We start from the raw sequence: 15,116 nt of genomic DNA on the forward strand, positions 1-15,116 counted from the left end.
TAATTCTGTAAGGTCTGTAGCAAAGTGCCCTCTAATAATTGGAGTCATTTTTTGGTCAGTCTAGCTGAAGTTTTCTCAATTTTGTTCATGTTTTGATTTTCTCTATTGTTTTTTATTCTGTATTTCACTTATTTCTGTCCTCATCTTCATTATTTCCTTCCTTCTGCTTGCTTTGGGTTTAGTTTGCTCATCTTTTTCTAGTTCGATAACTAGATGGAAACTAAGATTGGATTAGGCTAAGTTACTGACTGACATCATTTTTAATATAGGTGTTTACAGCTATAAATTTCCCTCTAGGCACTGCTTTAGCTGTGTCTCATAGTTTTGATATGTTGTGTTTTCATTTTCATTCACATCAAAGTATTTTCCAATTTATGCTATTACTTTCTTTGACCCATTGGTCATTTAGAAATGTGTTTGTTAATTTCCAGATATTTGTGAATTTTCCAAATTTACTTGTTATTGATTTCTAATTTCATTCCACTATGGTTGGAAAACATACTTCTTATGATTTATATCCTTTTCAAATTTTTGAAGCTTGTTTTAGACTTTACATATGGTCCATCATGGAGAATGTTTCATATGCACTTGAGGAGAAGGTGTATTCTGCTGTTTTGGGGTCTAGTTTTCTAAAAATGACCCTTGCTTTAGTGTTGTTCATGTCTTCTATTTGCTTTTTGATCTTCTGCCTAGTTGTTCTATCCATTATTAAACATGAGATAATTTTTTAAAACACACACAGATACGATCAACGGACTCCAAACCTTAGAAGGTTTGGATTGCTGAATTACACTGACAGACAAGGAAATACAAGTGTTGCTCAGCATGCAGACAGCCCACAGGATTATGGTACAGTCTGAGTGCTCTATGATAGAATGAATGGTGAGGATAGAGTTGTAAGGCTTTATATACAGCAGAGGAGATCCTGGGGGCTGGATATATAGAGAACAATTTTGTCTTCTTGCTACATTCTATCATCTATCTATCAAGATAGATGTAAATGCTAATTCAATGCCTCCACCAAAGCTTCAGAAAATCAAAAATCCCTTATGTCCACACCACACTGTTCTGTTAATTTTTGGATTCTCCGCAGTTCATCGACAACCTCTGATTCCAGAGGAGTGACTTCAGGCATAGTTGTTTGCAGCTAATAAGCCGCTCTGGGTTGATGAGTGAATAGTACCTTCCCTGTATGAATCCCATCTATAACAGTTGTTTCCAGGTCTGAAAAGATTGCTTTGGTCACACGCCTCCCAGCTCTTGTCTCAGAAAAGAAGGTATTGAAAAATGCATTCGTAAAAAAAAAAAAAAAAAAAGAAAAATGCATTCGTATGCTACATCTAAGCATTTTCCAACTGATCCTTTTCACCACAAGAATGATGCCATCTGGCTGGATCCCATGTTGCAGACCACAGAGTTCCCATCAAGTACCCCCAATCTGGATGCCACTTCGGCCAATGTGAATGGAAAGGGACGCCCTCCTGCTGATCTGAAGGTGGAGACACTGTCCTGTGGTAATGACTCTGAATTGTGTTTCTTATAGACAGCACATAATTTGATCATACTTTTAAATATATTTTTCCAGCTTCTATCTTTTGATAGGAAAGTGTATTACTTGTGTATTTAACATAATTACTATGATAGGATTTATATCTTTCATTTTGGTATGTTTTCTGTATATCTTACGTCCTTTTTATCTCTCCGTATCTCCGTTACAGTCTTCTTTAGTGTCAGATATTTTAGTGTACCATTCCCTTCTTGTTTCCTTTATCATGTTATTTAGATTTTATTTTCTTAATGGTTGCCCTGATAATTACAATGAAACTCTTAAAATAATCTAGTTTGTATTAATACCAACTTAATTTCACTAGCCAACAAAAACTTTGGCCCAGTATACCTCCACTTGCTCCCCTCCTTTGTGCTATTGTTATACAAATTATACAAATTTCATCATTAAGCATTATAAGCCCATTAGTACAAAATTAAGTAGTCAGCTGGTAACTGAACAGACATTTCCTTAAATGACTGGAACCAGGAAATCTCCCAACCTTTGCTGAGAGGCTGTGTGTATGTGGGGCATACCTTCAACACTCTGGCAGTTTAAAAATCTGCCTTAGCCTTCACATCCTGTTTTCCGGGACCTCAAGGACATCCGGAGATGAAAGATTAGGGCCTTCACATATCTTTCCTGGGTGTGCACACAGCCCTGAATATGTGCATGGCCTTTTAGAACCCCAGGCGTTTGCTGGAGTTTTTCAATGCAACCTATGAACATCATTCGCAGATTTTCCTATTAAACTGTTTTCCTCAACGGGTACCATCACCTCAGGAAGCTGTAATGTTAAATAACTGTCATGATTTTTTCAGCAGGTACCCTGGGAAAAGAGTTTTTGCCCCTGAGCAAGTTCTAAGTCAAGTCAAATAGACACAAGCCCTGTGAATGGGGCTTACCAGACAGGTCAAATAGTTAACAATTCTCTGGCAATGGAGCTTTTTGAGAAGGTGAAAACATCCTGCTACTTCCCCCTGGCTGGTAGGCCACTGGGCTTCACAGCTAACATCATTCTGAGCAAGGCTGCTGATTTACAAGGCTACAGCAGAGCACCAGGGGATGGAATAGAGAAAGTTAGACCACTGGAAAGTTTGAGTCTTACCAAGATTCAGCTGATTTCTTGAATAAATGCTCTTCAAATTGTTGCAAGTTCTTGATTAATTCCCAAAGTTCTGAAAAAGTTGATTTTGACCATTTTTGTCAGTGTTGTTGATTTTATAAAGTAGGTTTTCAGAGGCCATTACTCTACCATTCCACGATTACTCCTACTGTTTGTGCATGTAGTTTTATGGCAGAAGACATGGTTATACCAACTAAGAAATGATAAAGCATGTCATTTGATAAGTTAAAGAGAGATCCTAAGAAGAAATTTTACAAATATGAACATTTAAATACACATTGAAATGACTTAGCACCTATACTATGAAATGGATCAAAGGCTTCCCATAAATTTCTTTTGAGAAACAGGTTAATACTCTTTTGAGAAACAGTTTCAATACCTTTATCTAAAACAGGACATTTCTTCGCCTCAATGATGTTAGTGAAATGTACTATCCTTACCTCCATTATTTCCGTGACCAAATCATCCTCTCTAGTTAGCTATTTTACTCTAAAATAAACAGGACTGTGTGATTCAACTGCTGTTCAATTTTTAATAGAGTCCAATCTCTTACACAGCAACTCACAACGTTCTATGCTATGTCCCCAAAATACTTTTCCAAGTTTATTTCTCAGCTCCCCCATGAATGCCCTAAGCTCCAGCCAAATTCTTGTCCTTCCCCAAATCTATCCTTTGAGCTCTCTTCATTTCCATGGCCTGGAATACCTTGTTCCAGTTCCAAACAAGTGGAGTCCCACTGCTCCTCTAAAATGAGTCAAATGTCTATTCCTCAACGTCATCCCTCCTCTTTGCTTCCTCTTTGTGGTGACATCCATTATTACTCTTCTGAGAGTTTATTACATGCTGCATTATGCTCAGGCTGCCCACAGGGCAGTAAAGACATTTGTCTTTGCATTTCCCTTACACATATATAGACATATTTGAAGAAACATTTGTGGCATTGAAGGGATACTTAGACATTTGTCTCTTTAATGTCTGCCATTTTAAAACAAGAATGAAAACAAATACTAACTTAATGTGCCACAAAATCGGATTCCCTATTTTCACAAAACAGAAGTTGCTAGGTATTATGTTTAAAAGGGGGTCTTGCTGTCAAATTTGGCAAATGTTGGGATAAAAACTAAACAGGTTTCTCTTCCAGAGAACTCTTTAGGACCTTTATCATCTAATATGCATGATCAATCTCCAATTTAGCATTCATTACTTTTCAAACAACTAATCACAGGATTCTTTTTGTGCTGATCATCCCAAGGGACTAGTATTCAGCAGAACACATGTGGAAAACACTGGCCTAATTCTTTATTTAAAATAGTTGAGTAAGAATAAAATGATCTATTCTTTGTTCCCTTTAATTATCCAAGTTGGCTTCAAACCTAATTGCTGTGCCTTTTATTACTGAATCAGCTAAAATTAAATTCTATTATAAAATAGGAAACCCAAAAAGTAGCAATGGCTTGAATGTGTGGCAATGGTTCTCCTTAGTGTGTATTAGAATAAAGGAAAGCACTTGTCAGAACAAATTGCCCAGCTTCACCCCAGACATTCTCATTTAGTAAATGTGAGGTGGAGCCAAGAATTTGCATTTCTGATAAGTTTCCAGGTGATTCTGAGGCTGCTGGTACAGGGGCCATACTGTCACTAACGCAAGGGTTTTTATCTGAAATAACATGAAATCTTGAGGCCAGTATAGAATGGTGAGAGACATCAGCTCCCTCTAACTTGCTGCTCCATCATCCCAGTTCACGGGCTTCATCCTCGAGGTCACTTCATTATGCAAGGAGGCTATTCAAATTCGAACCATAGTGTTAGTCCCTAGGCGATAGGAAAGGGGTAAAGGCAAAGGGGCACATCTCTCAGCAAAGTCACCTATGTTTAAGGAGACTTATTTGCAAGAACCTAGTCAAGAGGCCTCAACTAATGTATGGTGCCAGCTTCATACTAAACTAATTGGGGGATTCACTTTGTAAATTATATAAATGTTTAACAACTATGCTGTACACCTGAAACTAATATAAAATATTGACTGTCAACTGTAATTGAAAAATTAAAATTAAAAAAGGCCTCAGCCAAAGGAGAGAAGGGTAAATGTAGAATTTTAGCCAAGTACAGTGCCACCCCAAAGAGAACTGAAATCTATTACGTACGTACTAAGAAAAAAAAGACTGGATTTTGAATAGGCAACTACGGACTACCATTCTTTAGTCTACATACACTTCAATCCCAAGTCTAAATGATTTGCCTCCTAATTATTTCATAAATTTATCCCATATGTTTTATCACTATTTCTACTTCCCTAGATGTGTTTTCATTTTTCACCTACTTTATTATGATAGCTTTCTAACCAGTCTTCCTACCTCCTATCCTGGTGGAAGGTAGATGAATTTTGAGGGAGCTAAAGCTGTTTAAAATTCTTCAATGACTCCACATTTCCTATAAAATGATCAGGTACAGCCTTTTATTATTTCCTACAAAGCCCCATCTGCCTATATGACTATTCCCTGCCTCCGATTTTATACTATTAAACGCAGCAAGCTGTGTCTCCCTTCAGTGCTCGTCGCGCTTTCTCTGCTAATGAAGATGCTCTTGCTCCTCCTTGACCATTACTACTGACTCATCCTTTAAAGATCTAACTAAGGTAGTGCTACCTCTTCCTGAAAGCTTTCCCTGACACCCTTCTTCCACTGGGTAATACTCCTCCTCTGCAATCCCATAAAGCTCTTTCTAGAGCTATTACTAGATGTTGTATATTGTATTATGAAGATCTGTTTACATCTCTGACTTTCTCAATAGATTATTTGCTTTGTAAGTGTAAGGACTGTGTATTATTTATCTTCACACATCCTCAGAACTGGATACAAAGCAGATGCAAACTATCATTTACTGAACAAAAGTATCACCCTTCATCATCAGGCGGCCAACATACTGAAAATCTGTATTGGGTCTGTCCAACAATCTAGTAACTTTTTCTATTACAAGTATAATAGTCTAATTATGCAATTTCAAAAAGTAACTACAGACAGAAAACCCCTGCTTAACACCTCCAGTTAAATGAAATTTCAAAGTATACAATTGTTTTGCATAGCCAAACATCTTTTATTTTTCACAACTGGAATACCAAAGATACAACTAGCTCCAGAATACTTCCACATTTTGTTTATTGAACCAAACTAAACAAAGTTTTTAAAAGGAACATCTGCAACAACAAAAGAATCCTAATCTACCAATCAAAGTTGGCTTCACCACTTCTTATCTTTTCCTTATATTTATCCAAGTTCTCCATCCTTAATTCTTCTTCATCTTTATATTGGGTATATTCAGTTTCTTTTTCTGGGTTTGGAGTTGATTTCCCCTTTGGTAGCAAGAAACAGTCAGCATTCAAAACTTGCTCAGCAGTCATTGAACTTCTACAACAGATCAAGCTACGGAGGAGGGATTTGACATTATCATCCTGCAAGGAAGAAGAGATGTTATAAAACCAAAACAAACCAGTGAAAGGAGAAAACTGTAATAATGACGGAGGATCCAATTCAAAAACACTTTTAATCAATGATACAGAGCTAAAATCAATTTTTCCTATTTAGATTTTTTAAGATTTCTACAAAATTCAATTCGTTTTTATTGGAAAGGGATTACTCCACTAATAAAACAATGGAATTGAATTACAGGGTAAAAATGTAAAAGGAAAAAAAGAATCACAGCTGAAATATCTCAATAACAAATGAAATTACAAGAAAGGACATTTTATGACTTCCTTTCTTCCCTCTTTTTAGGGCACTGGTCAGAGTACTAGCACATGGAAACAACACTATAATATTGCTCCTCTATTATTTCTACCACCCAAAGCACCTGGGAATGCCTTCCCCCCCACCACCCCTTTTGTGACTCCAATGAGAGCATGTTTCACACTAAATGAAAATCACCTGTTTATTACAAGTGTCCTCATTAGACTCTAAGTTTCTCAAGATCAGAAATTTTACTTCATCACTTCATCCCCAACAACTAACAATATCAGGAAAATAACAGATACTCATTTGCTAAACAAATTAATTCCAATGCCCACACTGCACTCTACAGGATGTTTTTAAACATATTTAAAAATAATACCTTAGTACTAGATATAAACAATTAAATATTACAAAATCTAAATGAGAAAAAATACCACATGCTCTTGAAAAGCACCACAGTAGATTTAGAACAAGTAGACAGAATCATATTTTTGGACAAAGGGACTCTCATCACAAATACATCAACTTTCCCTAAGCTAATTTATAAACTTTACATGATTCCAATAAAATACAATCAACAAAACTTCTGCAAAAGAAATACAACAATCCCACTTACAAAAGCATCGAATAATAAAAAACTTAGTAAAAAATTAACCAAGGCAGTAAAAAAATCTGTGCATTAAAAACTAGAAGTCATTGATGAAAGAAACTGAAGATACAAACAATGAAAAACATATTTCATGTTCATGGATTCAAAGAATTAATACTACTATTAAAATGTCTATATTAGGGTTTCCAGGTAGAAATTCCCACCCTTTCTCGGGAATTTCTTTCGCTTTCCCATCCCGAATCCTGAGAAAAGTTGGTCGGGAAATTGGGAAAATTGGCTCTTTAACCCAGTAATACCCACAATGGAAAATAAACGTACTACTCACAATGTATCTCTTAGACATTTTTCCTATTTATCGCTAGGGTTTCCGGGCAGGAATTCCCACCTGTTTTCTGGAATTTTTTTCGCTTTTCCGTTTCCAAATCCCGAGAAAAGTTGGTCGGGAAATCGGGAAAATTAGGTCCTTGAACCCAGGTTGTTGGTAGCATCGGCCGTCACTTTGTGGGAACGACTCATCATGGAGAACAGAAAACAGTTTATATCTCGGGATTCGGGAATGGGAAAGTGAAAAAAAATCCTGAGAATGGGCGGGAATTCCCGCCTGGAAACCCTAGTCTGTATTACCCAAGATGACCTAAAGATTCAATGCAAATGCTAAAAAAAAGTTCCAATGGCATTTCTCACAGAAATAGAACAAATCCTAAAATTCATATGGAACCACAAAAGCGATCTTGACAAAGAATTAGCCAAAGCAATCTTAACAAAGAATAAAGCTGGGGGCATCATACTTACTGGTTTCGAACTATTATAAAGCTATAGTAACCAAAACATATGGTACTGGCATGAAAACAGACACACAGATCAATGGAACAAAATAGAAAACCTAGAACTAAACCCACACATATATGGCCAACTGATCTTCAGAAAGAATGCCAACAACACAGAATGGGGAAAGGACAGTTTCTACACTACATGGTTGGAAAACAGAATGTACACATGCAAAAGAATGAAATTGTACCTTATCATATACCATGCACAAAAATAAACTCAAAATGAATTAAATACTTAAATATAAGTCTTGAATTTATAAAACTCTTAGAAGATATCAGGGGAAAAGCTTCTTATGCAAGTCTTGGCAATAGTTTTTTGGATATGACACCAAAAGCACAGGCAGTAAAAGCAAAAATAGACAAATGTGATTACATGAAACTATTTCTGCACAGCAAAGGAAACAATCAACAAAGTGAAAAGGCAACCTGTGGAATAGAAGAAAATATTTGCAAACCATATATATGATGAAGATTAATATCGAAGAGATGTAAGGCACTCTCACAACCTACCAACAACAAAAAACCACCCAAATAACCCAATTTGAAAATGGACTTATAAGGACTTGACTAGACATTCTTCCAAGGAAGTCAGATAAATGGCCAATAAGTACATTTAAAAGGTGCTCAATCACTAATCATGAGGGAAATGCAAATCAAAACTAATGAAATGTCACCTTACACCTATTAGGATGGCTATTATCAATAACAACCACCAAAAAAATGGTTGAATGTAGAGAAAAGGGAACCCTTGTACACTGTTGGTGGGAATGCAAATGGCTACAGCCCCTCTTAAAAACAGTATGGAGATTCCTCAAAAAATTAAAAATAGAACAACCATATGATCCAGCAATTCCGCTGCTGGGTAGACATCCAAAGGAATTGAAATCAGGATCTCCAAGAGATATCTGCATTCCCATGTTCACTGTGGCATTATCTGCAACAGCGAAAACATGGAAACATTCTAAATTTTCAATATATAAACTGATAAAGAAAAAATATGGTATTTACATACATTAGAATATTATTCAGCCTTTAAAAAGAAAGACATGCCATGTGCAACAACATGGATGAACCTGGAGTATATTATGCCAAGTGAAATGAGCCAGACACAGAAATACAAATACTGCATGATCCCCCTTTATGAGGAATCTAAAATAATCAAACTCACAGAAGCACAGAGTAGAATGGTGGTTACCAGGAGGACTGGCTGGGAGGGGGAGAGTGATTGGTTATACAAAATGAGTAAGTCCTACAGATATACTGAACAGCACAGCGCCTATATGTATTTAACAATACTTTACTGTATAATCAAAATATTACTAAGAGGGTAGATCATACGTTAAGTGTGTGTGTGTGTGTGTGTGTGTGTGTGTGTGTGTGTGTGTAAACATAGTGAGGGGAAAAAATAAAACAAAATTTATATAGAATTGCAAGGGACCGAGAAAAGCCAAAATAATCCTGAGAAAGAACAAAATAGGAATACTCACATTTCCCAATTTTAAACCTTTAATACAAAGCAACAGTAATCAACAGGTGTGGTACTGGCACAAGGACAGACTTATTCATATATATCAATGAAATAGAATTGAGAGTCCAGAAATAAGCCCATGTATTTATAGTCATCTGACTTCAACAAAGGTATCAAGACCATTCAATAGAGGAAAAACAGTCTTTTCGACAAATGGTACTGGGATAATTGGATAGCCATATGCAAAGGAATAAAGTTGAAATCCTACTTTACACAACATACAAAATTTAACTCCAAAAAACTAAATGTGAAAGCTATAACTATAAAAACTCTTGAAAAAAACATACATGTAAATCCTCATAACTTTGGATTTAGCAAAGGACTCTTAGAAATGACACCAAAAGCTCCAGCAACAAAGGAAAAAATAGGTAAGTTGGACGTTATTAAAATTTAAAACTTTTGTTTTTCAAAGAACATCATTAAGAAAGTAAAATGCAACCCACAGAATGGGAGAAAACATTCACAAATCATGTACCTAATAAAAGATTTGTATCTAGAATATAAGAAACTCTTACAACTCAATAATATAAAGACAAGAACCCAATTTTTAAATGAGCAAAGGTTCTGAATAGACGTTTCTCCAAGGAAGATATATAGATGGCCAATAAGCAAATGAAAAGATGCTCAACATCATTAGTCATCAGGTAAATGCAAACCAAAACGAGATACGGCTTCACAGGTTTTGCTTCATGATATACATACTTTTGGATATAATTTAAACTACTTACAAAGTTGTTTAAAACAAAAAAATAATAAAATCTATATCATAATCAATGCAATAAAAAGTGTCCAAAATATAAAGAGGTATTGTTTTCCCAACCACAAAAATATCATTAAGGTAGCAATTCTTCAAATTATCCTATAAATTCAATATACTTCCAAAGTCTCAACAATGTTTTTCAGAGGTCTTCAATTGGTGCCAAAATTCATATAGAAGAACAAAGTGACAAGAATAACCAAGACAATGTTAAGAAAAAAGTAAGAAAGGAAAGCCAAAACCCTCTATAAAGATACAGTATTTAAAAAGTGCTGGCCCAGGGATCAATAAACAAACAACAGAACAGAGCCCAAAACAGATTCCTGAGTACACAGAAGTTTGGCACACTATAGAGTAGCATTATTAGTCAGTGGAGAAAAACTGACTATTGAATAAATGGTGCCGGGTCAACTATCTGTTCACATATAAAAAGATAAAATTAGATCCTTACTTCGTATCATATATAAGAATGAATTCCAGAGAGGTTAAAAATATAGCAAGGGAATGGAGGGAAAAGCACAGTATAATGGCAGATGGAGAATATTTACCAGAAAAAACATAAAACCACATTCATTCATTCATTTAAAACATTTATTAAGGTCCTACTCTGTGTCAAGCGCTGCTAATGACACTGGGGATACAATGATGCATAATATAAAGTCCTATTTATTGAGCTTACGGACCAAACATAATTTATTTAAATTAATAAAACAATAATCTATTTTTAAAAGGAAATATACATAGGCTTTTCTGGAAGGAATCACAAGAAACTAGCAATAACGCTAGTGTTTCTGGCAAAGGGCCTTGAGTAGCTGAGGAACACACTGATAGGGAGATTACTTTTTACAGCATGTACTTTCTCCTGTAACTTTTGGATTTTGTATCATAAACATATTATGTGAAAGAATATCTATTTGAAGGAATGAATCTTAGAATAAATAATAAAATGGGTTGCTCTGAACATAAAAGTACTTAAGCAGAGGCTGAAGGCCATTTGTGGGAAATAGTCCCCAAAGAAATTCTTCTGAGGGCTGTAGACTAGTGAATTAATTATCCTCTAATACCTCTTTCAAATGCATGATTCCATGATTTCTCTCCACCTGTGATATAGCCCCTGTAATACTCAGTCTATAGTTCCCTCATTTGTTTGATAACTGTGTGATCACAAAATGTAGGTAAAAGACAACTCCATTCCCAGGACTAATGGCTGCCTCAAATTATAGAAGCAAATACTACACAAGCCAAGTATGCTCATTTGATGTCCACAGTGGCTGCTCACCTTAAATAGAAATTTCTACTTACAACAAAGTTGAAGAACTTGACAGTACCCAACTCCCTATATATACACCTAATAGAGTGTCTCACGCATAGCTGACAGATGACAACCTGGTAGGCAGATTTCTAAGGTGTCCCCCCATGTGATCCCTACTTCCTGGTATTCATATCCTAATGGAATACCTTCCCCTTGAGTGTAGGCTTGACTTAGTGAAATTCTTCTAATGAAGAAAAAAAGTGATGGGATGTCACATCCATGAGTTGTTCATGAAAAACTGACTTCTGTCTAGCTAACAGACTCCTTTTAGTGCCTTCTCTGCTCATACACTTTGATGAAACAAGCTGGTCTGACGGATATATGGCAAACAATTGAGGACAACCTCTGGCCAATAACTAGAGAGAAATTGAATTCTCCCAACAACCATGTGAGCTTGGAAGCAGATTCTTCCTCAGTCGAGCTGTAAGATGAGTACAGCCCAGTCAACATTCTAGATTAAAATAAGGAAAACACAGCTATAAATATCAATGTCAGGCAATTGAGAAATTTTAATACCAATATGGATGAACCTTGAAAACGTTAAGTGAAAGAAGCCAGTCACAAAAGACCACATATCATGTTATTCCATTTATATGAAATACCCAAATTAGGCAAATCTACAAAGATCAAAAATAGATTAATGCTTACTTTAGGCTGGGGAAGATGGCTGGGTAGAGGAGTGATAGCTAAAGTGTTAAGAGGTGTTTTTTTTTGAGGTGATGAAATGTTTTAAAATGGTGGTGATGACCATACATACCTGTCGATATTCTAGAGCCCTTGATTTGTTTCCTTTAAAAGGGTGGATTGTATGGTATGTAAATTTTATTCTCAATAAAGATGTAATTTTAAAAAGCAAAACAAGAAAACATAATACCACTTACATTAGCACCCCCAAATTTGAAATACTTCAGTATAAATCTAACAAAATATGTACAAGATCTATATGAGGCAAAGAACTAAATGCACAGAGAGATATTCCATGTTCATGAATAAAAAGACTCAATATTATTATCAAGACAGAAATTCTTCCCAAATTGACCTACAGATTTAATGCAATCCCAATCAAAATCCCCGCAAGTAGTTATTTTGTGGATATCAACAAACTAATTCTAAAGTTTATGTGAAGAGGCAAAAGATCCAGAATAGCCAATACAATATTGAAAGAGAACAAAGCTGGAGCTTTACTATAAAGCTACAGTAATCAATACTGTGTGGTTTGTGTAAAGAATAAACAAATAGATCAATGGAACAAAATATACTCATATAAATATAGTCCACTGATCTTTGCAAAGGGGAAAAGGCAATACAATGGAAAAAAGATAGTCTTTTCAATAAATGGTTCTGGAACAACTGGACATCCACATGCAAAAAAAAAAAAAATGAATCTAGACACAGACCTTACAACCTTCACAAAAATTAACTCAAAATGGATCACAGATCTAAAATGTAAGCAATATATAGATGATGTATTATACAAATGTACCCTTGAAACCTATATAATTTTAGTAACCAATGTCATCCCAATAAATTTAATAAAAATTTTAAAAATAAAATGTAAAACAAAAATCTATACAACTCCTACATAACTTACTAGGAGAAAACCTAGAAGAACTTGGGTTCAGCAAAGACTTTCTAGATACAACACCAAAAGCACACAATCCATGAAAAAAAGAACTGATAAATGGGACCCCATTAAAATTAAAAATTTCTGCTCTGCAAAATATACTGTCAAGAAAATAAAAACATAATCCACAGACTATGAGAAAATATCTGCAAAGACTTATAAAAGACTGTTATTCAAAATGTACAAATAATTCTTAAAACTCAACAATAAAAAAACATGATTAAAAATGAGCCAAAGACTTTACCAGACACCTCATCAAAGAAGATACACAGATGGCAGGCAATAAGCATATGGAAAGATGTTCTCCATCACATGTCATCAAAAAAATGTAAAATAAACCAACAAAAAAGATACCACTACACATCTTTTAGTATTGAAATCCAGGACACTGACACCACCAAACACAAGGATGTGGAGCAAGAGGAGCTCTTATTCATCATTGGTGGCAATGCAAAATAGTAGAGCCATTTTGGAAGACAATTTGGCAGTTTCTTACAAAACTATACATACTTTTATCACATAATATAACAATTGCACTCCTTGGTATTGACCCAAGGAAATGAAAACTTATGCCCTCACAAAAACCTGCACACAGATGTTTACTGAAGCTTCATTAATAATTACCAAAACCTGGAAGCAACCAAGATATCCTTCAGTAGGTGAATGGATAAATAAACTGTGGTACATCCAGACAATGGAATATGTTTCCGCGATAAAAAGAAATGAGGGGCCAGCCCAGCGGCTCAGGCTGTTGGAGCTCTGTGCTCCTAACGCCAAAGGCTGCTTGTTCGATTCCCACGTGGGCCAGTGGGCTCTCAACCACAAGGTTGCGGGTTCAACTCCTTGAGCCCCGCAAGGGATGGTGGGCGGCGCTCCCTGCAACTAAGATTGAACTCGGCACCTTGAGTTGAGCTGCCTCCCGGATGACTCAGTTGGTTGGAGCGCGGGCACTCAACAACAAGATTGCTAGTTCAATTCCTCCCCTCCCACAAGGGATGGGGGGCTGCGACCCCAGCAACTAGCAACGGCAACTGGACCTGGAGCTGAGCTGCACCCTCCCCAACTAAGATTGAAAGGACAACAACCTGACTTGGATAAAGTCCTGGAAGTAGACACTATTCCCCAATAAAGTCCTGTTCCCCTTCCCCAATAAAATCTTTAAAACAAAAAGAAAGAAAGAAATGAGCTCACTAGCCATAAAAAGACCTGAAGAAACCATAGATGCGGATTACTAAATGGAAAAAAGCCAATCTGAAAAATCTACATACTGTATTATTCCAACTATATGACATTATAGAAAAGGCAAAACTATGGAGACAATAAAAAGATCAGTGGTTTCCAGGGGTCTGGGTAAGGTAGAGATAAATAGACAATGCACAGAGGATTTTTAGGGCAGTGAAAATATTCTGTGTAATACTATAATGGTGGGTACATGTCATCATATTGTCTAAACCCATAAGAATGTACGACACCAAGAGTGAACCCTAATGTGCACTACAGACGTGGATGATAATGAAGTATCAATGCAGGTTCATCAGTGGTAATAAATGCACCTCTCTGCTGGGAGGATGCTGGTAATGGATAGACTATGTAAATGTGACAGAAAGAGGTATATTAGAAATCTCTGTACCTTCCTCTCAATTTTGCTGTGAATTTAAAAACCGCTTTTAAAAAACTGAAGTCATAAAAACACTAGTAAAATATTATAAAATATTTTCTTTTTTAAAAAATGGCATGAAAACTTTTAGAGCCTAATCACTATATTTTATAGACTCATTTATTGCCATATTTAACCTTTCATCATACTGGACTATTCCATTTCAAAAGAATTCAATATTAATATTTTAACGTGTTAGTGCAGGCTACTATCTTTATCGAAACGCCCATAACCTCACTCTACCTCACCTAAACTATTAATTCAATCTTGAAGATTCACCTCAAATAATTAGTTGATGGCATTTGTGACCTACCTCGTCCCTCCCCCTTTCTCTGCAGAATTAACACTTAACTTCTTCCAAAGTACTTTCTTAATACTCTATTTGTAGATCTTGGTTGTTT

General features: G+C 35.8%; 1 protein-coding gene across 1 annotated transcript in view; it reads right to left on the reverse strand.

The window, feature by feature from the left end:
- Positions 1-5,748: 5,748 nt before the first annotated feature.
- Positions 5,749-15,116, reverse strand: part of STK31 (serine/threonine kinase 31) — a 71,553-nt gene continuing 62,185 nt past the window's right edge. The window contains exon 23 of the mRNA XM_081079274.1: positions 5,749-6,120. Coding sequence (XP_080935400.1) covers positions 5,890-6,120 — 231 coding nt within the window. The 3' untranslated portion in view covers positions 5,749-5,889. The remainder of the gene's footprint in view (positions 6,121-15,116) is intronic.

The sequence above is a fragment of the Rhinolophus hipposideros genome (assembly GCF_964194185.1).
Source record: "Rhinolophus hipposideros genome assembly, chromosome: 18".
NCBI lineage: Eukaryota > Metazoa > Chordata > Mammalia > Chiroptera > Rhinolophidae > Rhinolophus > Rhinolophus hipposideros.